Below are 24,721 nucleotides of genomic sequence, written 5' to 3' on the forward strand. Positions count from 1 at the left end.
GACGAAAAAAAAAGCAGCATGAAGTCAACATCAGCCGAATTCTATACTCCTCAGCCCGGCTCTAGACTTCACTACGAGCTCAAATATGAAATGGACCGGCTAAACCAAACCGTCGACCCGAACACCGTTCACAAGGCTACTTTCCTTTCCAGCTACTCTGCCCGGAGGGACTATCTCGAGCGTGTATTCTCGGAGAACCTCAAGCACAGAATTCAAGATGTTATGGCAATCATCAACTTTCCAAGGCCCTGCAAGTTCGATTATATGCCTAATACCATCAATTTGCATCTCGAAGAATGGCTCGCCCTTGAGCTGCCGGACCCCCTGGAAGAGTATCTCCCAAAAGAGCTCGACAAGGTGTACCAGTTTGTGCGCTTGACGGAGCAGTACATGGAAGATTATCTCTCAAAAGCTTTAAGCTCAGACCTCGTCCACGCTTACCTGAAGCTACCTCACTGGTGCCATCTCTCCTACGACGAGCATCGAACCGTCGAGGTCAAGTCCCAAGACCGCGTCCACCTTAATTCTCTCTCGAGTACGGAACGCGATAGGCTATTCCAGGCTTTTTTCTATTATCAACTTAACTGCCTGGCGAAACCGGTAAGACCTAGATACTGGTCCCATACTCGTGTTCCTGAGGAGCAGAGTTGGTGGTTGATGCCTCAGTGGGGGACGAGCTACCGTCCTAGCATCAGGGATATCGACACCATTCAATGCGTCCACGAGTACTTTCGTACTTTGGTAGGGGCTCTCGCCGCTAGGTTCGCGGACGACGGCTTCAAGACAGTGGCCGCCCTGCTCGATGAGCGTCGTGGAGCTTGGAGGGCGTTTGAGGGGCCCGTCTTTCCCAACAATGTCCAGTTCAACCCGGAACTTCACATGACGAGTCCAGAACCTGAGGTCATCTGCAACTTCATCAACTGTCTTGCTGCCTCTGGAATCACCCTGATCGACGAGTTACTCAGGCTGGATATTAAAGAGTGCAAGACCTTTTTCGATCATCTCTACGACGAGATGGCGATACAAACTCCCATGATGGCTCCCAGAAGTAGTTCCCATCCGACCATCGACAGATATTACAACCCAGTCATTCCAGATGATGGTTTATGGGCAGAACTCAGATTCCGCTTCCATTTTGCTCAAGGACCCGAAGCCCTTGTCCAAGCGTATATACGGATGTATCAACAGCGAGCATGGGCCTTTTTCGATGACGAAAGGCTGTTTGAGGACGGTATCAATTTTTGCGACTTCCAAGACTTCCAGGCACGCGCATCAAGAATGGACACGGAAGGATACAGTTCTCGCCCTTCAAGACGGCAACATCTCTCCGCCATGAAGATGGGTCAATCACCCAGTCCTCACCGCGAGGATCTTGAGCGTGGCGTCGAATACTACCCGACACTCGAAAGGGTATTATTCTGGAACGAGATCGACAACATCCAACGTGAGCCTGTACTGGTGGTCAAGGATGAGCTCTTTCAAGTGAACAACGACGAGGTCATATCAGAGTCTGACGATGGCGAAATCGAGCAAGAGGCCGAGGGAGGACACATTAAGGGAGAATGCCCGGGGAACGATTTTCTTGATGAGGACTTGGAAGTGAACGGACTCGTGGCAGCTCAGCCATATTGTCCAGTTCATATGAGGGAAACAGCTTGATTTAGGATCTGAGTTCTGCCACCTATCCGAAGAGCGAGTTTGAGCGTTTACGATACCCAGCGAAATACTCCATGGTGGGTTATTTCACTATTCGTGTTCTATATATACAGCATCTGATATCCCGGGGACTCGATGAAGGAGGACTTACTACAGTCTTCATCCATAGTCACGCTCATGGCATGGGAATGCCACCAATAATACTCAAATACAAGCTTCGAGCCTCATCACATCTTTACATCATAGGTCCACAACTTGCTTTTCGGCTTTATTGCCATTTCATGAAACACTATAGCTATACAGTACGCCAAACAATAATTCTACACAGAAGCCGCCCTTGCATGCCCGTGTGCCAGGCTTCCCAAAGCCTGATCATGCGCTTCGTTGCATTTCGTTTCCGTCCGTAATTTCACGCATTTCCGTTTGAGTATGCGTGACCTGAAAAAAATTCCCTGATGCCCCTAAACGCCACGTCTCCTAAAGTCAAAATGATGCAAGTCGGGGGTATTGTACAGGCCCTAAGGAGGAACCTTGACCGAAAAACCTGTTGTATTCCACCTAATTCATGGTGCCGCGCTGCGAAACCTTGCGGAGGTTACTCATGAGACGTTCGACAAACTCCATAGATTCACATCCCGGAACGTCTGGAAACCCTTGAGGCTCGTAAGGGCCAGTCTTGGAGGGTGTGTTCGATGCCTTTGTAACTGGCTCCGGCAAAGTACGTTCAGCAGGCTGCACTGGATGTGCAGGCACTTGCTTACGTGTTGGTGTAGATGTTGAGCTTGTCGAACTTGAAATGTGAACTGATCTCGCAGATTGGCGCGTAGAAGGCCCAGCGGTGGTCCTTGTTGATCCACGAGGGGATCGATCCAAAATTGCTTGCTGAGGTACACCGGGATATTGTTGATGTGCTATAGGGGAAATCCCAGGCAGCTGGGGAATCGGAACTGGGGTTTGCTTGTTCATGACTAAACCCTTTGGTGATTTCTGGGTTGCTCCAGTAGCGGGAGCACTCGGAGTCGAATTCATGGCCGCCAGGAAGTTCGCCGGCAGCGGCACTGGCGACTCCTTGGGAGGTATCTGGATTGGCGGCTCAGCCGACCCGTGACTACTCTCGATAGTTCCAGCTACTTACCTTATACGGCTTGGCCGGATGTGCCATCTTTGGTCTGCTGCTCTGGTTAGGCGAGTGAGCAGCTTGTGGAGGCTGAACGGCGGACTGAGGTCGAGCCGCTTGCGGGTGCTGAACCACTGGTGGGTGCTGAACCGTTGGTGGGCGCTGGACGGCTTGTGGAGGTCGAGCTGCTTGTGGAGGCTGAACTGCGTGGGCAGGCTGAACCACTTGAGGACGTGCCTGTGCACCTGGCAGATACTGGGCCTTGATTGCAGGACGAGGTAGGATCCCCAGGATCGGAGGAGCAGCGGCTGCAGGCTTGGAAGCTGGTGGCTTTGAAAAGGGGTTCTGACCGCTAGTAGTGCTAGGAGGTGCTTGCGTTGGAGCCGGGTTTCTAACTGGAGCTGCAGGCTGCTGACCGTAAGGAGACTTGTGGTGAAGGAAAGTGTCCTTGTTGGCCATGATGTGAGCTCTTAGGTTGCCTTCGTATCCGTTGGTGAACCCTCCCCATGCTGCGTAGGGTGTCTTGTACTTGGTAGAGTCCCTTCGTGAACGTTAGCTGGGGCCGTACATACAAACTGTGAGACATACCTGTTGTGGTTGACCTGGAAGAAGGGGTATTTGTGGTAGATTGACGTATGAACCTGCCACGATGGCTTGAGTTGAGGGCGTGTGTGCCCATAATTAGCTTGCTGCTGTGTCACGGGTGCAGGTACAGGCGCAGGCGCAGGTACAGGGGCTCGAGCTGAGGGTGCTGGTCTGGGAGCAGCAGAATGCTGCCACTGGTGGTGTTGAGGCTGCGCTGGGGGGCGAGATGGTCCAGATGAGTGTCCAGCATTTGCGAAACTCTGAGGAGTCCTAACCTCAAATCTCTGAGCAGAATACGGAGCTGGAACCTGGCTCCCTTGCGGCTGTGTGTACGAGTAGTGATGATACCTGGTAGGAGGTTGCTGGGGAGGAGCGGGTGCTGGAGCAGTTGGGGTGAATCGTTGGGTGGTGAAGCTCCCTGCTGCAGCAGCAAAGTTGGCCTCGATAGGCTTTCGTGGCTTGTAGACGTATGGCTTCTCTGGCCGAGCTGAAGCTAGAGGAGCAACAGGCCTGACAGCAGGGTATGGGCCGCCGAATGAAGTTGCTGGTGCATACGTGTATCGCGGCACATTGGCTGGGATCACCTTCGGGGGCTTGACCGGCTTAGGTTCCTTGGGAAGCGTATCCAAGTAGTTGCCCTTTGGATTGTGACGCGGTTTGGAAGGATCCTCAGTGTACTGGGCCTTGGCCTCGGTCGACGTCTTGCCCAGGTAGTGCCAGAGTTGATCAGGCTTGGAGAAGTCGATTTTGACCTGGAACTTGTTGCTGACTGGATGCACCTGGAAATCAGCCCAAGTGCAGCCTTCAACAAACGGATCGTCCTTCTGGGGTTTGTTGTCGCTGAGACGCTTGGTCTTCAGCTTCTCCTTGTCCTTCTGCGAAGTAGGCATTGGGATGGCCTTTGCTGATGCCTTTGGCAAACGGTAATCAGCAGGATCTGGCAGCAACAACCACTTCCATTCAACCTCGAGGCGATCGCTAAAAAACAAAAAGTCAGCTTTTCTCTTTGTTTTGTGTTGTTTTGACGTATTGGGGATAAATAAAATAGGTGATAAAAGCAGTGGTGACGTACCCGTTTGGTAGAATATCAAGAAGCAGCGTTTGCTCATCAGGGCGCGTTTCGACAATAACACCAGCGAAAATTTCCCCTTTGAAATATTGTAGCTGGCAAGTGTCTCCTTTTCGAAGTTTAGCTGCTGCTGCCTGGATCCGTGAGTCGGCTTCCAGTGCATCTCCATCCAACGTCTTGTCTCGCTTCGTCCGATGGAATCGACAGCTGAATCCAAATGCTTTCTCCTTGTATTCGGTGCCGTCTTCCCCGAAAACAGGAACATCTTGTTCTTCGATAAAAACACCTGCTGCAGCTGCACATGTTGGGTGATAGGCTCTCGCACACTTCTTTTGCGAACATTGGAAACATGCACCGCGCCTGGAGCGACAGTATAGACACTTGAGATCAAGGCGATCCTTGTGGATGGCTGCCACATTGGCAACAATCTCCTGCCCGTCGACGGTATCAATGTACGTCTCAGGGAGATAGAGGGCACACGTCCGATGAGCCTTTCGGCCGTCATCAGTGGGCAACAGCTCGGCTGTTGGGACTTCATTGGGACAAAGGCAACAAGGAGGCTCAGCCTTCGTCCTGAGACGAAGTCTGATCTTCTTGACCTTGCCTCCCTTCTCGCCAGGTCCACGCTTTCGCTTCCGGCCAGTCTCCTTGAACTTGACACCAGAACCTGACGGTGGTGTTGGTAGGCCAGACCTCTCGTCGTCATCATCCTCTTCGTCCTCTTCATCCTCTGTTTCCTCGTATTCTGTCTCCTCCCCACGCAGTTTTCGCTCGATCTCGTAGACATTAACCCAGACGCTGTCCTGCGCCTGAGCGCACTCGCACTTCTTGGCAATCTTGCCGATATCAAGCCAGGAATCCAACGCGAAGTTGACGGCCTCGGCGCAGTTGTAACCCAAGTTGTAACCAGAATGGTATCCGTACGGGTATGTGACCACGAACTCGCCCGGGTATGAAACGCATTTGTTGACTGTGATGTTGTAATGTGACTTTAGATGTTGTGGCGAGATAAGGAAGCCCTTGTGTCTCAGGAACTGATCGCAGGCCTTGGCATCTGCGGGCCAGATATTCTTCATGGCAGCCTCGAATCGACGGGCGTCCGCTTGGGAAATGCTGTACCACTGTTTGGGAGCACCAAAGTGGAGGTAGTTGATGCTGTACAAATCAACATCCTCCAGATGCCAGGCAAAGGTCGCCTTCCACATGCCCAGGTAGAGGTACGCCGTGTTGACTCCTGGAACCTTGGTTCCGAGAACGTCCAAGAGGTTAGGCAACTTGTTGAGGTTCCACGTCTCCATCGATTCGTCAAAAAGGGTGCCCATCAGATCAGCGCCGTAGAGAGGCGGCGCATAGGTAAGCGTCTTCCAGTATACCCTCTCCAGCTCCTCACAGCGCTCAGGGGTGTATTCTGAAATATCCATCTTGTAATCCCAGTCCTTGAATGCAGCTTCGTCAATCATGGCGGATCCTTCTCGGCGACTATACTTGCGCCGCGCCGAGACTGTTTGGGTCTTGGCCTTTGCTTGTCGGGAACCCATGCGACCAACGGTGGGCTCATAGCCTTCATCATCCTCGACGCCCGGGTCCTTCTCGATGGATTGGATTGGTGGTTCTTGAGTTTCTGCAGCATCTGGCTTAGGGGAAACAGGTGTCATGGGGCGGTCATCGTCAGCCTCTGGCTCCTCCTTCACACGTTTGCCTCTAGCTCCGCGTTTAGCTGGTCGCCCTCGCCCTCGCTTCTTGGGAGTCGCGGAATCCGCAGTATTGGATGCCGCTGCCGCTGCTGCTGCTCGGGTTCGTGGCTTTGGTTTTTCGGCGTTTGCACGTCGTTCGCCACGTCTGGCTGGAGGTTGGTGTTCGCTCTGATCGCAAAGCTGGCGCCATTGAGGAAGGTTGTACGACCGGCCGTGAACAATATTAACCTGACGATATGTTCCATTGGAACCCATGATATCCTGCTTGATCGGTTCTCGCACTTTGACTTGTTTTACCAATTCGTCGAGCTTCGGGAGCGATTCCTTCCATTCTTCCGGAGGGATGATCTTGATAATGCCAGACTTCATACCATAGCTGTCGACAGCTTCCATCTTGAAAGGGGTTAGTACAGAACGACAAAGTCTTTGTTCAAACCTACGAAGCGCTTGAAATCTTTGAACTGGTGCATGGTCGGCTTAAAGACAGGAACAGTACCAGACCAGTGGTCCGGAAGCACCTCCCCAATATCGTCGCAGGCATCATTATGGGTGTCGCCGTTGTCGCTGGCGGGCGCAGGCTGCGGCGCATCGCTCAGAATGGGTTCGTCTTCGAGGTCGCTCAATTCCGAGTCAGAAGCGTCCGACTTGGCCGTGTTGTTGCTATCGGGCGGCGAATGAAGGAAGCTCTGGTCAGACTTGGCGGGCTTTGCATCGCGAGCCTTGGTCTCGGTCGGCGCAGCGACAGGGTCTTGGGAGGGATGCGCTGCGACGGCAATGCTGGCGTCGGTCGACTTTGACGTCGACTCCGACATGGTGGGCGATCACGTCGCAATCGGCGACGGTGCCATTGAGGAAGGAATTGTGGGATCCGTGTCGCTTATCGCTGCAGCGTGCGGCGCAATATTGAGGGTATCGGCGCTCGAGAAATGGTGAGGAGATCGTGTTTGTCGAGCGAGTTAGAGTTGAAGTGTTTGTTGGAAACGAGAGATGAAAGAGGGCGTGTGAGTTTGAACACTGGATTTGGTGTAGTCGGCCAAGTACAGTTGAGTAAAGTTGGTGGTCAGAAGGGCAGGTGATGCAGAGGAAAGTTAGTGTGCAGGTACCTATTACGCTTATTCTCGGCTGGTAGGTACTTGCAGACTCGCAGCGCTAATTCGCCCCAGTCTGCCACCGGAAGAAACAGGGCAGCAAAGTACCCAGAGGGAGCCGCTAGAGCCAATCTACCGCATCAGCAATCTGCTCTAGGTGGACAGGGCAGGGGCATAGCGTCGCTCCTGCATCATTCGATTTCGGAGGTTTCCATCAGGGAGAAGAAGCTCCTTTTTCGCATGGGAACAAGACAATAGTTACAAACACGGGATGAAATTTCGAGACATTCATCAATTAATTGTTTAATTCTTTGATTAGACGCTACGTCTTCTGACCCACTCATGGACCCCCAGGCCAAGATCATGACACATGCGACATCCAATCTTGAACGATCTTCATCTGACGCACCTTGATGAGATTGATAAGATTTCCCCAACCTCAAACCCAACCCAACACCAAAAAGCCGGGGGCAATCGTGCACTACCGACCATCCCGGCCTTGTCATGTCCCACATTGACCCCATGATGGCCTCATCTTGCTGGTCCTTGCTCCAGGTTCACTCTATCCAGGCTGATTCCCTACCCGTCATTATCCACTGCATCCGAGTTCTCAACATCCAGACTCACAAGTATATCTATCCTGCACGGCTTCATATTAGAAAAAAGGAGACAGACTAGTTTGATCGATTCTCAAGTCTAATCTATAGAGCTATAGGAACTATACGTCTCAAGCGCTCCCTCCTTCGCGCCCCCTCTCTGCGATACTTTCTTTGATACTCTCTGCATGCCTCGCACCTCATTCCTCCTCCCACAGGCTCATTCTTTCTGCAGTAACAGCAAATGTTTTCCTCCTTCGCCTTATGACATGCGGCTCTCCGTGCAGCGCCGCAACGGTCGCACACAACGGATCCCTTTGTTGGTATTCTGCTCAAACACCTGGGGCACTTTCCCTGTTCTTTTACACGATCGTACCTTCGCCTTTCCTGCATCAATCTAAGTTTCTTTTTACACTCAGGACAACGGTGGTTTCGGCCTCGAACAGGCATGGAACAGTCCTTGCATATTCCGCGCCGTCTTTTCCCTTGCTCCGGACTTTCACCCTCGCTCGCTGCTCCTTCTGCTGGGTCTTCATCATCGTCTAACTCTTCTTCCGGTTCTTTTGATCCGTCTTCGTTGTCGGATGCTGCTCCATCCAGCAGATCTTCACCACCGTCTGTTGGTGCTTCTACCATGTATTCATCGACACTTGTTGATGCTTCTACCAGGTAAATGTCTTCATCGTTGATTGCTGTCCATTTTATCTGGCTTCCAGTATGGCTGGAAGCTTCCTCTGCCAAACTTTCTGCCTCAAATCTTGATTCTTCCGTCAAGCTTTCAGTCGCATCCGGAGTCTGTTGTGGCAGACTTCTTACTGCGTTTAAGGCTAGTAGTAGTAGGCTGTCAGCGGCACTTGATACCTCTGGCGATGGAGCCTCAACAGCGCTCAATACCAATGGTGCAAGTGTTAGCTCTGGAGGATGGGGGTTATCCGGTCTCGGAGGGCTTTGAGTTGGGGCCTCAGAAAGAGATGTGTCCCAGGGGTTGTTGCGGCTCGACCAGTCAGGCTCACCTGACGGCTGCATCCAAGCAGGGAGTTGTCGGCTCATATTATTTGGGCTTTCTTGGTTGCTCCATGGGAAAGACATGGCTGACGGGTTCGATATGTAAGTACGTATGCCCTGGTAAGGTCAGTCGGGGAATGTTGAAAATGATGCTGCGCAGTGCAAGTATGCCAGTGAAGGTGGCTGGCGGAGCACTCGGTGATGTTACTTATAAAAGGATCCCGTCTTCCTACTTGAATGAGTCTGTTGATTCTGGGTTGGTTTTGAACATGGCGCAGAATCATCAATGTCAACCTTTGTTCATAGCGAGAACAGGGGGTGTATCGACAACTCACAAGGCGAACGCCTGTAAGACACAGCTTGAACACCAATGCATCGGTAAACAGTTATACCTGCTATGGTTAGCTTGGTTTTAACATGTAGTACCATCACTTGCAGTAAATGTCAGTGTTATAGGGGCCTATCATCTCAGACTGTCAAATTGTTTGGCGCAAGGCTGCAGATGTTTCCCAGTGTCTATATCATCATCACGACACAAGTAGGTCGACACAATCCATTATTCGACCTCAAAACTACATCAAGTCCCATGCCTCGGTATATCTCCAAATTGGTTGGTAAGTGGCTGGTCCAGGGGTAGGCGAGTAGGCTTAAGAGTCCCAGGACCTCACAATACAATGGGAGTATTCGAAGAGGTCAAGAGATATTTCATGTGCGGTCAATGTGCGTATTCACCTTGTCTCTATTTCTACAAAACAAACCGAACAAGACAACAACCCAGATCAAGGTGGTTCAAGTGTAGGGCCCCGTTTACAGGATTTCAAGTGGGGCAGCGCATCTCTGGCTCACCCTCACCAGCAGAACAACAATGATGCTCTCATCATAGAGACAGCAAAAAGGTTCCAGAGGGAGTCGAACCCTCGCTGGCGGAATCAGAATCCGCAGTCATAACCGTTAGACCATGGAACCGTTGTTCACAAGCGGTTGTCCGCTTGCCATGGGCGATCGTGGTGAGTGGTGGCCAGCGTTCGATATTGCGGGATATAAGCAAGACGGCCCATTTCTGCTCCACCGTTTGTCATGGGATATTTGCTAATTGGTTGTGGAATGAGATATTAGTTGAAAGATCCTCAGGTTAACGGTTTGGAGCCGGGAGTATCCGTCTTGGTTGAGATTAGACCAAGGTGCGGAATAGCTCTATAGCCAAACAAAGAGTGTCTCCCCAGGCATATCCATGCCTGGATAGGCTATTTGTGGAAATGATTGCTTCTAGTTAGTACCTTACGTCTTTGTTAACCATTCTTACAGGTTAGAAAAGGAATGTTTGCTCAGGAACGTAGCATGGTCTTTGTTCTGACCCTGGGTGCTTATCCTGCGACAGGGGTCGAGTGCACCTTGATTTGAAGATGTACATGCCTGTCCTGCATGTTCTGCCCAACTCAATTCAAATGGCTGGATCTCGTGACCGTTAATCACTAGCAACTGTTGGTCGCCAAGCCATGGGCGTATCCGCGTTCGCATTTCACATACCCATCCCCAGTTGCAACTCTCACCGTGTTGAAGAGATGGCATGTCACTGATATGAATATCCCTGCCACTAATCCTCTGCCAACGACGTCATGGAATAAAGCATATGTTTCTGCATAAAAAACTAGTACCCGCACTATGCATATTGGCATAATTGATACATGGTGTTTGTCTATCTGAAGCCCCGCATCTGTCAACTTCGCCCAGGCCGAATGATTACCGACCCGACGTCTGCAGTTGCAACGCAACGCAACATTGCAGCGGAACTTGAGAGTAATACTCCGTGAGGTTGGATCTGCAGGATAAGCAAGCAGAGCTCCTCATACTGACTCACGAGTCACCCTCGACACAACACCCTTTGGCTTAAGCTGCTTTTGGCTTCAGCGGAAAGCCTCGAACTCTCCCAAAACTCACCGCCATGATACCACACAAGAAAAGCTCCAAGATCTGTGAAGGGCTGAAGTGCTTTCAACAAGCCCGCGCTACCCTTAGCTTCCATCCATCCTTGTTCAGCTTTCCAGCCACCCTTCCCCCGCTCGTGCAGCATATCGTGTGCAACCATCTCGAGTTGATCTCTTATGATTGGGTGGCCTCGAATGCTGGCTTCGCCCTTCCCGGCGAAAGAAAGGTGGCAGCCCATCCTCTATCATGCCATTCGTGCTATCGACTCCCGTGTGAGAAAAGCCACCCCGCTCACGAGCACATCATTGCCCAGCCTTGTTGGTGGAATCCCAACGCCATGTCTCGATGAGAAGATACGTCGTAGCCGGTAGGCCTTATGGTCATGTACAGAGACCTACGTTCTGTTAGAGCCTGATCTTGGCGGAAATGCCGTTAATGGATGACGATCGCCCGTAGCTTGCAGCTCTGTATAACCCGGCCATGAATCCCTCTCGCATCCTTTCCCTCTGAGCTTATCTCTCTCTTTTTCCCTTGCATCTCCTCCCCCCTCACATCGACGGTGTCAGATGAGGCCTTAAGCCCCCTCAATCGTCTTTCACAATGGTTAACCTCAAGCGCTTCTTTGCGGTCTCGCCGTTGATCAACAGCGCAGCGGCCCAGAGCAGCGGTGACAAGGTCTGGGCTGCCGTCGCATTCGTCAACCATGGCGAGAGGACGCCCATCATCAGCGACATGCGCACCATCCTGACTCCCGAGGGAGCCCAGCAGATGTGGCGGCAGGGGACGGCCTTTCGAGCTCGCTATCTCAGAAACAGCGTCAACGACTCTGACTTTGACGATATACAGACTGCGTACATTCAGAAGCTCAACATTGATGTGATTGACAATGACGATGTCGACATTCTTTCTCAGACGGATGAATGGGTGTCTGCTGGGGCTGTGGCCTTCATGCAGGGCCTTTATCCTCCGTCTCCCAATGCTTACGATGCAACCGCTGGAGGTGAAGATTTAGGTCTCAACTTGGACTTGGGTGATAACAACACTGAATACCCGCTCAATGGATATCAATATCCCAGTATCAGGACTGCCAGCTACATGGACCCTAGTTCTACTGCGTACGCTCACAACCACATCAAACAGGCCCCTGCTAACACATTACAGACTCGATGGGACAGCCCGATGCTCTGCCTGGAATACAGAGATGAACTCCAACTTGACCTCAGATGAGCAGCTCAACGGTCTCTACCAGTCAACCCTCCCCTTCTACCAGAACCTCTTTTCAACTGCGCCTCTCGTCGGGACAGTCGAAATTGGTTATGCTCACTTCTGGAATGCCTTTGAACTCTGGGAGTACGTCGACTACATGTACCGCCACAATGAGACTGTCCACAGGGGCATGAGCAACGCAAACGTGACGCTCGGCTTCCTCAACTCATACGCCACAACCCTTCTGCGCGCTCAAAACAGCTACAAGGAGCGCGAGAGCGACAACGACCCCCTTGGAATCCTCTACTCCATCGCCGGCCGCACGCTGGCCAACAGAGTGATCCAGCAGTTCCAGAACAACATCCAGTGGAAGGGCGAGTACAACAAGCTCAGCCTCATGTTTGGCTCCCTAGAGCCCATCATGAGCTTCGTCCACCTCGCGGGGCTCGTCACGGGCGATGCTATCTTTGAGGGGCCCTTTTCCACACTTCCTGAGCCGGGTGCTGCCTTGGTGTTTGAGCTCTTTGGCGAAGACCCCGACTTTCCGAACCGACAGCCGTCTGCCGATACTCTGCGTGTGAGATTGTATTATCGCGCCTCGGCGGATGCGGATGAGGACTTTGCGAACCAGGGGCTCTTTAGTCCAAGTCCTGACGGGGTGCTGTATACCAAGTTCTTGGAAACCATGCAGGGTCTCGGCAGGACGGCCAACGACTGGTGTCAAATTTGCAGTCCCACGCCTGCCCCCTGGTGTCTCTTGAACGCAGTGGAAAACCTGGACTTGAGTACCTCTAAAGTTGGCCCGGCAATTGGTGGAATCATTGGTGCGATCATCATGCTCGTTGTTGTTGGCATTGTGTTTGCTGGTCTTTACTTCTTGGGAGGAGTTCGCCTCAGTCGCAACAACCCCCCTCCTGCTGAAGAGACACAGACTGAGGCTGCTGTTGGTGGTTTCAAGGGATCTGAGAGGAAGGAGGGTGATCCTGATGTCGTGGTGACAAAGACGGGTATTCACCATGAGCGTGTGGGTAGCTGGGAACTCCGAGGCGGAAACCTCCCTCCCCAGACTTCTGGCATCGTCAACAAGGACTTGGGTCCGGATCCTCGACGTTCGCTTAGTGACGACGAAGACGGCATCAGCATCATGGGAGCCACACCAGTGAAGGGGCATGAGGCCGTCTAAGAGAAACTGACACATGAGGCATGATATGGAATGATGAGGTATGAACATGGATGAGGAACAGGAGGAAATGGAGAATGGTTATATGGACTGGTTATACCCTTTGCTTCTTTACAGTCTTTCCGAACTATGAATATTTGTATCGGAACTTGAACCGGCGTTGGATTGGCATCTTCATCTTGTTAGATACGCTCGTTTGGATGGATGGAAATATGGACGTATATACCCAACTGACACAATGATACGCGACATGAACCACATCACTTTGAGATATCTTCTGAAGGGGAAGACTTGAACGCTCAAGGAGGGAGTTGCTCTTATAACTATGATTATACATGTATCCAATATCCAAACTGCTAACTATGTAGTTATCCCACGGGGTATATCCATCCTGACCTTGTCATCCCTCATGATATCCAAGCCCTTATAAAATTACAAACTCCTCCTGAGGAGTATCACCCTCCAAAGCCTCCCCATTCATCAACCCATGTACATAACACTCGCCCACAAACATCCACGTTTTCCCATCAGACCTCCTCCTTAGCAAAAACGGCGCCTTTCCCCCATATAGCACAACCACCACGTCCCCGTTCTGCATGATATCCGGTCCCAGGACAAATAACCCCCCCGCAGTCACTGCAAACCTGCGGTATCGTGTTACCAGCGTCGCCTGGTGGCTCCATTTGAATCCATCCCCAGTGAGCGCCAGCCGCTGGATCTCCTGGTCCACGCCCTCCGTATCTCCCAGCGCGCGAACTAGGTACGCCGCCCCGTTGGCGAGCCACTCCTCCTTGGGAACCTCCTCGTAGGGACGGGAGCGGTCCGCGCCGACGCAGGCGTTCGTCAGCGTCTGTATAAGGGCGAAGAAAGCCGGTTCACCAGTAAAGTACTTCTTCTGCAGACTAAAGCGCTTGCTTCCACGACCGCAGATGCTACCCCATAGAGCTTCAATAGGTAGTTGAGGTACTGGCTCACGACGGAACTGGAAGGCGTTGGCCCAGAAGGTCCACGTCGGTCGGCGGATTCGATCTACACGTATGCCACGGATATGTAAGGCTTTCCTCTCATCATCGATGTGTAATCTCGGTGCCAAGTCCCCTGAAGCTCTGTGAGGTGTGCCGGGAGTTCCGATGAGGTGAAGCGGAACGATGCGCCAGTCCGGAACCCACGTTGGTAGATCGCCCCTTGTCATGGGCCTCCTCCTATATGTGGACGGCACATCATGACAGGCAGACAGTAAGAGAAGTGATTCGCAGCCCGAGAGTTCTCTAGTGGCAACGTCGTAGTAGACGTCTTCGATCGACTTGCTGTAGTCTGGTTCCAGCTCCGAGAGGGCCTTGCTGCCAGTGTGAAGAGAGAAGTGGCCTAGAAAGGCATACACATGATCTCGAGGATCCTTGGCGAGTAGATGTCTCGCGCGGTGTAGCTCATATATAAAAGAGGCACGGTCTTGGTTGATGTCGTTGTCCTCATCCGGCTCAACAAATCTCTGGTACAGATACCGAATGTTGGGGGTGAGAATGTAAAACCTCGACCTCAGATGGTGATAGCTCTCACCCAAGACGCCCGTGACAAGAGACAAGATCTCCCAGTCAATTTCGACGTCTCCCCAGTAGAGAGTGGCCGGCGCTGTAGTACCAATCTCTTGGACAATCCATATCCGGTTGAACTGGACTCATCAGTGGCGTCCAATTTCTCAAGCTTCTGATACTCACCCATTGTAGCCTCGTCATCTGAGCCAGCGGCACCCAAGGACTCTTATCCTGCTTCAGCAGCTCCTCCGAGTGCGCAAGACGAAACTCATCATGCATCTCATCATTCGTAAAGACGCCATGTAGATAGTGAACCATGGTGACGGCCGCCTGGGCAGCACGGTTGTCGTCCGGCCCCAGCCACACCAAGACATGCTGAGCTCCCTTGTATATGGCATTCATGAGACTAACCTGTTGACTCCGCTCCGCAATGTCGTCTTGGTTGATGCAAATCTGGTCTGCCCAGAGACGACGACGGGACGAGGCATGTCTCATGCGGCGCAGCGCTCCCTCAATGCTCCGCGTCAAAGGTAGCACCCTCCCATCAACGAGGATCTCAGAGCACCGGCCCTCAGTACCCCAAACATACGAGATGGCCTCATACTCCGGCTGAAAATCTAAATTCTCAAAAGAAAGAGACCCGACCAACGGCTCATCACCCACGCCGGGCTCGAGCGTCAAGATACGGATCGAGTAGCCATCCCGAAAGTGCTCGTACCGGTACGGCTCGGCGGTCGGCGCAACCCCCGGCACGAGGACATGATCCATGGATAACGGTGACACCGAGACGGAAGAGTAGCGAGCCTTGTGAGATGCTTGGCAGAGCCGAGACGGCTGTTTCTGATGGTGCAAAGACCGGCCGCCGTGGCGACTGCTAAAGGGCCGATTCACTCCTCGCGCCCATTGACGCCGTCCTTGTCCTTGTCGATCGTTCGAGTCAGTGTAAACTGCTCTGGCTGTGCACGTCTTGACACGAACTCTTCCAAGAGTTGCGATTCGACATAGCGAGAGTGCTCTATCCCTCAAGACCATGACAGCAGCACAGTCAGCCTGCTCGTATGTGGAACGATAGGACCGAAAATGTAGGTTGCAACACCAACAGAATTGCCGCTGCAAGATGTTCAACCTTCTCCACAGGCGAGACTTTGCCCCTAGTCAGCACTACCAATATTAGTCCCTGGACGATATACTGCACACGGTAATGGATCTCATCACGTTCGGGAAAACAAAGATAGACTTCAAGTCTGGATTCTGATATCGAGCGGCGGTAGGCCTATCTATCTAACTGTACACAACTAAATCCTCGGGGTCATCACTCGTAATCCCGCCAGTATCAATCAAATTATGTAGGGGGCACCGCCTATGGGTGATCCGTCCATCTGCCAAAACGCCGTGGTGTCCGTTCCCAATCCGCTATGGTTTCCATATGTGACAAAGGAAAATGAAATCGCTAGTTTTGTATGTCCTGTTCTGTTCCTCCCTTTGCAATCCTATTCCAACTACATTTACATGTCAAGGGTGAGAAGCTCTAACCTTGACACAACGGCCTGGGTGCTGGCGCAGATGCGTTCAACTCGAAGCATGGCCAGAGCAGCTGTGGTCTCTTCCTCACTGGCATCGACAAGCTCCAGGCGCGAGAGAACCTTCTCAGATTCAATGCCACCAAAGAGGTCGACGTTGGAGAGACACTCAGTGTCGAGCTCCTTGGGCTGCTCAGTGGTAGTGGCAGGCTCGTTGTGGAACAGGGCGAAATCGGGATCAGACTCAAACTCAGCGTCGACAGGGACAGCCTCGACAGGCTCAGACACTTGAGGCTTCTCAACAGGCCGCTCGATGATGGGCATGTCGACCTTCTCATCCTCGGAATCAAAAGCAGGCTCAACAAAGTTGGAGGTCTTTCCAGATAGAACAGCGGCATCAAGAGCGGGCACCTCAGGGGTGTCGACGACAAAGACCTGAGGCTGGAAGTTGTAGGTGTTGTCCAGGCTGAGCATGGAGAAGTCCATATTCTGCTCAGGGATCATGGCCATGCCAATCTGCTGCTGCTGAGATTGCTGGGCGTTGTAAGGGTTGATGTCCTTGGGCATCTGGCGCTGCTCCTGCTGAGGCTCAACCTTGAGCTGAGGAGTAGGGGCGGTAGAGGCGGCAGGGTTGTTGCTGAGGGTGTCCAGGAAGTTGGAGAATGAAGACGAGGACAGAAGCATGCGGGTCAGGTCGGTGAGACGCTTGTTCTCCTCGACGAGGGCCCGGTTCTGGGATCGGAGATCACCATTCTCATTGACCTTGTTGGCGATTTCACTCTCGAGCTGAGAGATGTATTCTAATGACAGTTAGTGTATGTATTAAGTTGAGGGGATACTATTGACTTACCCTTTCTGCGGGAACGGAAAGCACGAGCTGAAACCTTGTTGCGAAGCTGGCGGCGCTCCTTGCTGCTGAGCTTCTTGCCCTCCTCGCTGGCCAGGAGTCGCTCATCCTCATCCATGTCATCCTCGTCCTTCTTGGCGCGGGGAAGGTTGGTCATGGGGCTCTGGCCCTGACCATCAGGCATGGAGGGCTTGGCCCGCATCGAGTTGAGGAGCTGAGTGATCTTCTGCTCGACGATGGGGTCGGTAGGCTGAGGAGCCTTGCCGCGAGACTTGGCCTGGGGGCTCTGTCGCTGAGCCTGCTGCTGCTGCTGGATCAGACGCTGCTGGTGACGCTGCTCAGCTTGAGCCTTGGCGAGGGCAGCCTGAGAGTGGGCGCCAGGCCAGAGACGGCCGACATTGTTGGTCTGGGTGGGCAGAACAGGTGGCGATGGCAGGCTGGCATCCTGCTCGATGTTGCTAGGGTTGATGGTGAAGAATTGCTGCGAATCGGCAGGGGACTCGAAGTCCATATCGATATCCGAAGCACCCAGAGTTCCTTGAGAAGGCGAGGTGTTGAAGTCAAACATATCGTTCTCGGGGCTAAAGGTGGAAAGATAGTCGATGCTGCCAAAGTCCTGGTAACCAGTGTTGTTGGTCTGGTTCACCGCCATGGTGTTTGCGAGCGCACCGGGCACAAAGCCAGTCTGTTGTCGGTACAGATCATAGTTGTGACTGGGACCGCTCAAGGTCTGTGTGGTTGTGGTAGCTGCGGGCACTGACACGGCCGCGGTAACGGGGCTTGTGAAGGTAGGCTTCGCGGTCGCTGAGGGCGAGACTGAGGTCGAAGGAGACTGGTAATTCGAGACGTTCTCGTACTCTGTGAGGTCGAGGAGGGCGTCGATATCGACGTTGTTCTGGACCGAAGCCGACATGATGACGTTTTGTGAAGTCGGGTGTTATCAGAGCGGCGGATACCGGGCGAGATGAGAGACGCAGGAAGCGAAAGCGACGGTAGTAGAGAGAATGAAGTCGCCGCCTGTTTATGTAAGAAGTGAGTGATGACACGCCAGATGTGACTCGATGATGTCGAATAGGTTCGATGAGTTGATTGATGTAGATGATTTGGTGACAAGTTTGTTGCAAAAGTTGAGAAGGGGAAAGATGGAAGATGGAACCAGGCAGAACTCGGGAACTGGGGGAAGGGTGTTCTATCAATGGGATGGGTGCCTTGGTGGCGGTACGTACCGCCGGGACATCAACTCACCCCCGGCACGCCAGGAGAGCCACGAGGAGCCACTGTAAACCCACTAACGGAATCCACTGTAAACAAACCCAAAGCCCCTAATTCCAAGGATGTGATGCTCTGAATCCCCTGAAGGTTTGCAGGAGAGCCGCCGTCCGACTCTGCCCTTCCACCCCTGCCGGGGCTGCCAGGGCCGTTGTCCGGGCTGACAGGGATCAGCAGCCGGGGAGCCGACTAGTGGAGCGAGAGGACGCGTCAGCTCTTTTCGTGGGTGGTGCAAGCCAAGGGCGAGGATGTGAGCGACTGGGTGACCGGCGCGGGCGACGTCTGAGGCAGCGCCGCATCGAACCAACCAAAACCAGCCAAGAGGCCGACTCCTTCGGCGGCCGAGCCTCCCAGCGCCTCTCTCACCAAGTGCCAGAGTCGCTCTGGCCCCCCACCTCTCCCTGGATCTTGACCACCAGAGCCCGTTCCAGGTCTCATCGTGTCCCGAGGGATGCGAGAGGGGACCCCCCTGGAGAGGCTGCGGCCTGAGGATGACGACGCTCGACTGCCCTTTCGGGCCAGATTGGACGCCAGAAAGGTAGTCATGGCAGCATGGCGCTCGCTTTCTCGCTGTCGGCCAGACATCAGTGGTCACTCCGCTGGGCTTTTTCATTGTGGGCGCTGCCAGCTGAAGACCACCGCCAACCTCTTGCATCTACGAGCTGACGAATATTCGTCGTGGCCTGAGCTCAAAGAGGTCAAGCCTCAGGTTGATTATCCCGTTGCCTGCGTTTGAGATTGCGACCTCATGCCTCGAAGCGATGCCACAACGTCTTGATAGCATCATTCCCGCTTGTTTGGTGCAGACGGAAACACGCACGGGAATTCCTGCGTCCAATTGCTGTCATAGACACACTGTGATGGGAAATCCATCACGTCCTCGTCAGCCAGCGGTTGCTCAGACGGCAACGCGGCATCTGCTATCTCTTGGTCACTGGAATGCTTGTCGGCGTCTGCTGTAACGACACTGCACCGCTGAGAGTAAACAAACGGCGATGCAAGACGCCGACTCTCCGGTCCTCATTGGCTTGACAGATCGGTACTGATACGCAATCCTCTTCCCCAATCCAGCCAGGCCATGGCAGGCGAGCGGGTAGCAATACTTGTCATCCGTGCATCCCGAGCGTGGCTGTACAGAGTCCGCGCATTTTCCTGCTTGAGGAAAAGGCAATGGAATAATCAGGCGCCAGCAAAAGGACCGGCTCACCTCGAACGCTTAGCCTAAACGGACTCCATACCGCACACCATTGATCTCGCTCTCGCTTTCCTCGCTCTCGCCGTGTGAAGGGGAAGCTTGGAAGCTTTTTGGCGTCAATACCTACCGTAGTATGTATCATGCGACGTAGCACATCTCCTGGTCGTTCTGAAACCAACATCAACAACCTGCCCATCTCGCCTTGTCCGTGGCTTCCCTTCAGATTGACAAGCTTCAAATGATCAGGGGATCAACATCATTTCTTTTGGCTTTGCTCATCTTAATTCCAAATGAAATAGACATGGTCTCGCCTCTCCTTCTCCATTGCGGGGACGACCTCTAGCCGTCACGATATTATCGACTGCACTGCCACCGCCCTCATTACCTATCACCACCGTCCACCGACTCTCACCAGCACGTGCACTGTCCATCCCACTACTTCTCCTTTCAATGCTCACTAATCTGTCACTGCCCTTGCAACTGCACTGTGCCCTGCTGCTGATCTGTGTGATAAGACACAGTGGCACAAACGTCGCCTCGGGGCTGTGCAGTTCAACTCTTGCAAAGCTCGCTCTCGTTCAGTGACAGAGCGAATCGCGACCCGAAGGAGCGCCACTCTCAGCATCGCTCACAGCATCAAAGCACCACCGGCATGAATGAAACGCCGTCGGGCCCGCTTTTGCGTGTTAACCACCGATCACTTCCCATCCCATCGGCGTCTCAAATGCCGTCGCCGGGGCTTCTTTTTGCCACTCGCAAAACACACTTCAGACGGTGGCATAACATGTGTTGATATCTGCACATCTCCCCGTATTGCGCCCCCTTGCCGACAAAAATAGAAAACAGACTGGAGCACAGTCCGCCCTTTCAACTGCCGCCCTGAATATCTACCCCACCGCCCCTGACGATGAAGTGTCACTGACCCGAAGCGATTGACGACGGTCTGGAGCGACTCCCGCCTCTCCCACATGCCGCTTTGCATTGATCCAGACCTGTCCTGTTTCACGAAACAAAGTCTACAGTCCAGTCTTCCACCAACCGCAGCCTCCTTGCTTCAACCCATCTTTCGATCTTCAAACAAGTCAGCATCGGGACCCCCTTCCGTTGTGGGAGTTTCAGACATTGATCGATCGATTGGCCGGGAGCACCGTGAAATCTGAAACCCATATCCGGTTCAAAGTTTTGATGGTTGACATTATGCTCCGAGTACTAAAGCTGGCTCTAGCCTCCTTTGTTTGCCCACATGCCGAAGTTCGATATGCCGAAGTTCACTGTGGAATCCCATAAGCCTGCGCCTGACGATCTCGAGGCTTTGTTCAGCTTTAAACTCTGCCACTGAGGAGCCGTCAAACTCAGATGAAGGCTTTGAATTGTTTCTGCAAGGATTTTATTTCAAATGCACTCATGCGGATCGAGTGATTGGTTCTGACATGCTCATCAGCAAAGCTGTTCCCTGAACACCTGGAGAAGTCGCCAGCCACGCCGATATTGCGAATCATTTAAACAACGGCCAGTCTTTCAAAAGGGGCTCTGCTGTGGCAAGGGGACCCTTGCGTAAAAGAAGCATTGCGGCCAGGCTGGATGTTCTAGAAATATTACCTCTCGTTCCAAGCCGAGGCAGACCAGACCAGGGGCAGTGCTTGGATATCCAACAGTCACATGACTACTGCCACGTGCTGGTTCATGTGATAAAAACTCTGCTTTGACCTCGAAGCACGTGATTGGCCTGTCACAGCCTGATTTGGTTCAGCCTGATGTGAGGCCATCCATCCAAGGGACCCATCCGCCTGCATCTCGTCTGCATAACCTCATCGGAGCCTTACGCCCTCGAGCTGTGCGCGCCCAACTGCACACGCGCCCGACTTTGCCCTCCATCTCGCCCGGTCTCAGTGTCTCCAGGTCGCGCTTCTGGTTTGTGCTTGCCCTGTCGCGATCTAGAGTGTTTGTGCCTCGTTTTGCGACTTGTGACAAGAAATCGAAACAGCCTCGGCCGTTTCACTTAGTTCATCTGCAATCTTGGCTTTCTTTTTTGTTTCCGGTTTCCATACAAGGGCATCATCGGCCTTGCTCGAGGAGTTTCCCAGAGGAACACGCCTTGCAAACGCACACGTTACTGCTCGGCCTCGGAAGAGCCTTCTGAGTTGCTACTTCACGTTCTTTTGACAGCCGTCCCGTGTCCTGCTTTGCACCTCATCTGACCTTTTGGTGCCTGACCACCATGTGGATGGTAAGCTAACCATAGTGCAATATGGGGAGAGAAAAGCGCGGCCTGCCCGCCGCCGTGGCAGGAGGCCCGAAAGAGAGACATCGCCGAGCCCAGAGATCTCAGTATGATCCTACGGCGCCTGTTCCACAAGGCTTTGTTGCCAAGCCAGCCATACCAAAGACAAAGCATCACTCATACTTTGAGTTTGTGGAGAACAAAGACAAGAAGAAGAAGAAGCTCGAGTTTCAGGTACAATGCGACTATCGCGCCGAGGTTATCTATCTATCACAGCACTCACCACCTCTAGATCACCACCAAGAACACTCCCCCTCCTGGTTTCGAATTTGTTCCTGCCGGCAACCCCGAACTAACTACAGCATGCAAAGAGCTGTCCCGCGACAAAGATGCCATGATCTTTATAGTTTCGGTATGCGATATGCGACTGCGATACTCCGCTGCCCCCCGACCGCTTTCACTAACCTAGTCGTACTGAAGAACGCAAAAGACAATACCACCAACACTCTATCACATCAGGTCCACCGGGTCGGTCATCATATCAGAGAAACGATTGTCGAGGAAGCCCGGGCCAGCTTAGGACACATCCTGGACCGCACGCTCCCACCAACTGGTGGCTCACCCGAGCCTATCCCAAAATCTCAGGAAGAGTATGATGCGCAGGTAGATGCCGCTTTGCGAGATCTATTCCCAAGGATCCCCAACACCGACCGCCAGATGATTATCGAACATGCTTTCAGACGGGTTTGTACTCCCTCCCTAACATGTCTAGGTACGAATGTTTATGATCGTAGGGCACATCGTCCAAGACGGAAAAAGTAGGACTCTCAGCCGACATCACCCTTGCCCGACGGGTTCAACTTGCAGTGCTCGCTCATATCCGCCATACCCATACCAGGTATGACACTTTACTCAGAGAGACCACATGGCAGAATGCTCGCAAGGTCGTTGAGGCCTTGTGTTTGGATACACTCGTCAAGTGGCGAGGAGATGAGGAGAGCGGTCGGGACCAGCTGGATGAGATCTTGCGGGAAGTTGTCGTCATATCCGACTCGGAGGAGTCCGGCGAGGAGACTGATGATTCGGTCGAAGAGGTCATGCCTCAGCCTCGATCTACTCTGACAAACAGACTCACAAGCAACATCTCTGGCCAAGATGGTCCTGGTCGTCGCCAATCTCCCAGACTCAACCCGGGCGCCAAAGGCCCCAGCCCCTTTACTCCAGCCAACCAGAAGGCCAAGGTTAAGAAAGCCAAGCGAAAGACTTCGGCAGAGAGAAAAGGCCAACGCGGTTTCAAGAGATATCAAGCCTGGCAAGAAGCCCTTGAACGCTCCCGCGGAGAACCGGCCCCAGCTCCCCAATCCCCCGTGGCACGAAGCCTCCCATATACACATGTTCCGCCACCTACAGGAGCTCTTGCGCTCAGAGATGATGAGTTCCCGCCCGCTTCCCAGCTTAGGATTGTTCCGGAAAGGGCCGGACCTGCGCCAAACGAGAATGGCTATGTTGGGAAACCACACCATCCTCCGAGTAACCAGTTCATGAACCCTGGACGTGAATCCTTTTCTCCGGTTGCACGCAAGGTAAAGTCTCCCTTCAATGAGTCATCACCTGTCACCCGTCGACCGGTGTCGAGGATTACCAGCCGCTTGCAAGACATGCTGGTGCCATCCATTGAACCGGCATCTCCCGAAGCCATGAAGCCTTCTTTTATACGTACAGTGCCGCCCAGACCCCAGGCATTCAGGGATGAGCTCCCTTTTGGTTCCAGGATACAACATCCATCCACAGTTTCCTCTCCATTGCGTGGCCTCAATGTGAGAGATGACCCAGCTCACATATCCCGCCCTGACCGCTTCGTCCCTGAGGACAGACCCTACGATGGGCGTCTCAATGGTCCTGGACAAGCCGTGCTGCATCGCGAACAGGACTATACCCCTCGCAATGGAAGCCGTATTGTTACTGCCCCCTTGTATCTCTCTGACGCGAGGCCTGCACTACACACCCCTCCGGCCATTGCTGTAAGTCGACGGCCTTATGAGGAGGCCCCAAGACCAGGAGATCGTGAATCACCGATCGTTATGGAAGATCGTGGCGGGTTCTACCAACGGGTCCCAGTCCGTGGAGATGGAACCCGCCTAGCGGCCCATGATCCAGGATTTGTCGAGTATAGACGGCCTACGCGTGAGACTCGGAGGGTTGAGGAGCCTCGACCTATTTCCTGGCACGAGGGGCCACGAGTCTTGCATGATAGTCAACACGGCGCGGGGGTTGAGGCAATTGCCATCACTCGTGCCCCTCCGTTAGAGGCCCGACCACGCCCTATTTTGGTAGAGTCTCGTTCTGCGCCGTATCTGCCAGCAGCCTCAGGTCCCCTCTCAGGTCCCCCCTTAGGTTCTTGGAGATATGTTGGGAGAGAGCCCCATCTTCTTCACCATGACGCACCCAATTCAGAGGCTCGTCTTATGATGAGTGATCACCAAGGATTGAGACGCGAACCGTATCGAGAGATGTAAGTACGACTACTTCTAGAGGTGGAGATGGATACTCACAACAGGTAGTCGGATTGAAGAACAACCCCCAGAGGCTTTCCAGCAACGGGAGCCGATGCAGCGACACTACGGGAGTCAACCACCACTTGCACCCAATAATGGCCGGACGCACCCTCTACATCCACGGCAACCCGAGAACGTCATCGTTCTCGAGTGATGATGAGACGACACACGACTTGACGACATGATGTAATATGAGCTATGTGCTCACCTGTCTCATTGGAATCACTGTACAAAGAGCTTGGGCGCGATGACGACACATATGGAGGAGTTGGTTGGCATCACTGGCATCGATATCACTTACTGTATCTGAAAGAGCATGGCGAGGCTGGGGCAGTCCCAGTGACTTGCCCCCTGATTAGATTTTGTACTCGAATTCGACGGCAGCATGGAATGATACCCAGAGAGCAAGCGATGCTCTGACTTGAAGAATTATGTAGAAGTCTTGTTTCAATCACAATGC

At 53.1% G+C, this 24,721-nt stretch overlaps 6 protein-coding genes across 6 annotated transcripts; 3 read left to right on the forward strand and 3 right to left on the reverse strand.

The window, feature by feature from the left end:
* Nucleotides 1–18: 18 nt before the first annotated feature.
* NECHADRAFT_74204 (uncharacterized protein) lies at nt 19–1,659 on the forward strand (the record flags this gene model as incomplete). Its single annotated transcript, XM_003049580.1, has 1 exon — nt 19–1,659. One exon carries the CDS (start codon nt 19–21, stop codon nt 1,657–1,659), a length of 1,641 nt encoding a protein of 546 aa, XP_003049626.1.
* Nucleotides 1,660–1,919: 260 nt separating this feature from the next.
* Nucleotides 1,920–6,933, reverse strand: JMJ2101 (uncharacterized protein; the record flags this gene model as incomplete). Its single annotated transcript, XM_003049792.1, has 7 exons — nt 1,920–2,360; nt 2,418–2,736; nt 2,792–2,917; nt 2,996–3,314; nt 3,362–4,336; nt 4,431–6,514; nt 6,562–6,933. 7 exons carry the CDS (start codon nt 6,931–6,933, stop codon nt 2,215–2,217), a joined length of 4,341 nt encoding a protein of 1,446 aa, XP_003049838.1. The 3' UTR covers nt 1,920–2,214.
* Nucleotides 6,934–11,336: 4,403 nt separating this feature from the next.
* On the forward strand, nt 11,337–13,125 carry NECHADRAFT_65173 (uncharacterized protein; the record flags this gene model as incomplete). Its single annotated transcript, XM_003049581.1, has 2 exons — nt 11,337–11,851; nt 11,898–13,125. The coding sequence occupies 2 exons, from the start codon at nt 11,337–11,339 to the stop codon at nt 13,123–13,125; spliced, it is 1,743 nt and encodes a 580-aa protein (XP_003049627.1).
* A 421-nt stretch (nt 13,126–13,546) lies between these two features.
* On the reverse strand, nt 13,547–15,422 carry NECHADRAFT_30134 (uncharacterized protein; the record flags this gene model as incomplete). Its single annotated transcript, XM_003049793.1, has 2 exons — nt 13,547–14,791; nt 14,838–15,422. 2 exons carry the CDS (start codon nt 15,420–15,422, stop codon nt 13,547–13,549), a joined length of 1,830 nt encoding a protein of 609 aa, XP_003049839.1.
* Nucleotides 15,423–15,886: 464 nt separating this feature from the next.
* On the reverse strand, nt 15,887–18,170 carry NECHADRAFT_65174 (uncharacterized protein). Its single transcript, XM_003049794.1, has 2 exons — nt 17,025–18,170; nt 15,887–16,974 (listed from the first exon to the last, which is right to left on the reverse strand). Exons 1-2 carry the CDS (start codon nt 17,932–17,934, stop codon nt 16,160–16,162), a joined length of 1,725 nt encoding a protein of 574 aa, XP_003049840.1. The 5' UTR covers nt 17,935–18,170; the 3' UTR covers nt 15,887–16,159.
* Nucleotides 18,171–21,733: 3,563 nt separating this feature from the next.
* On the forward strand, nt 21,734–24,415 carry NECHADRAFT_30336 (uncharacterized protein; the record flags this gene model as incomplete). Its single annotated transcript, XM_003049582.1, has 6 exons — nt 21,734–21,940; nt 21,999–22,118; nt 22,187–22,450; nt 22,501–22,604; nt 22,707–24,218; nt 24,268–24,415. 6 exons carry the CDS (start codon nt 21,734–21,736, stop codon nt 24,413–24,415), a joined length of 2,355 nt encoding a protein of 784 aa, XP_003049628.1.
* Between the last annotated feature and the right edge of the window lie 306 nt (nt 24,416–24,721).

The sequence above is a fragment of the Fusarium vanettenii genome, assembly GCF_000151355.1.
Source record: "Fusarium vanettenii 77-13-4 chromosome 1 genomic scaffold NECHAsca_8_chr1_1_0, whole genome shotgun sequence".
Lineage (NCBI taxonomy): Eukaryota > Fungi > Ascomycota > Sordariomycetes > Hypocreales > Nectriaceae > Fusarium > Fusarium vanettenii.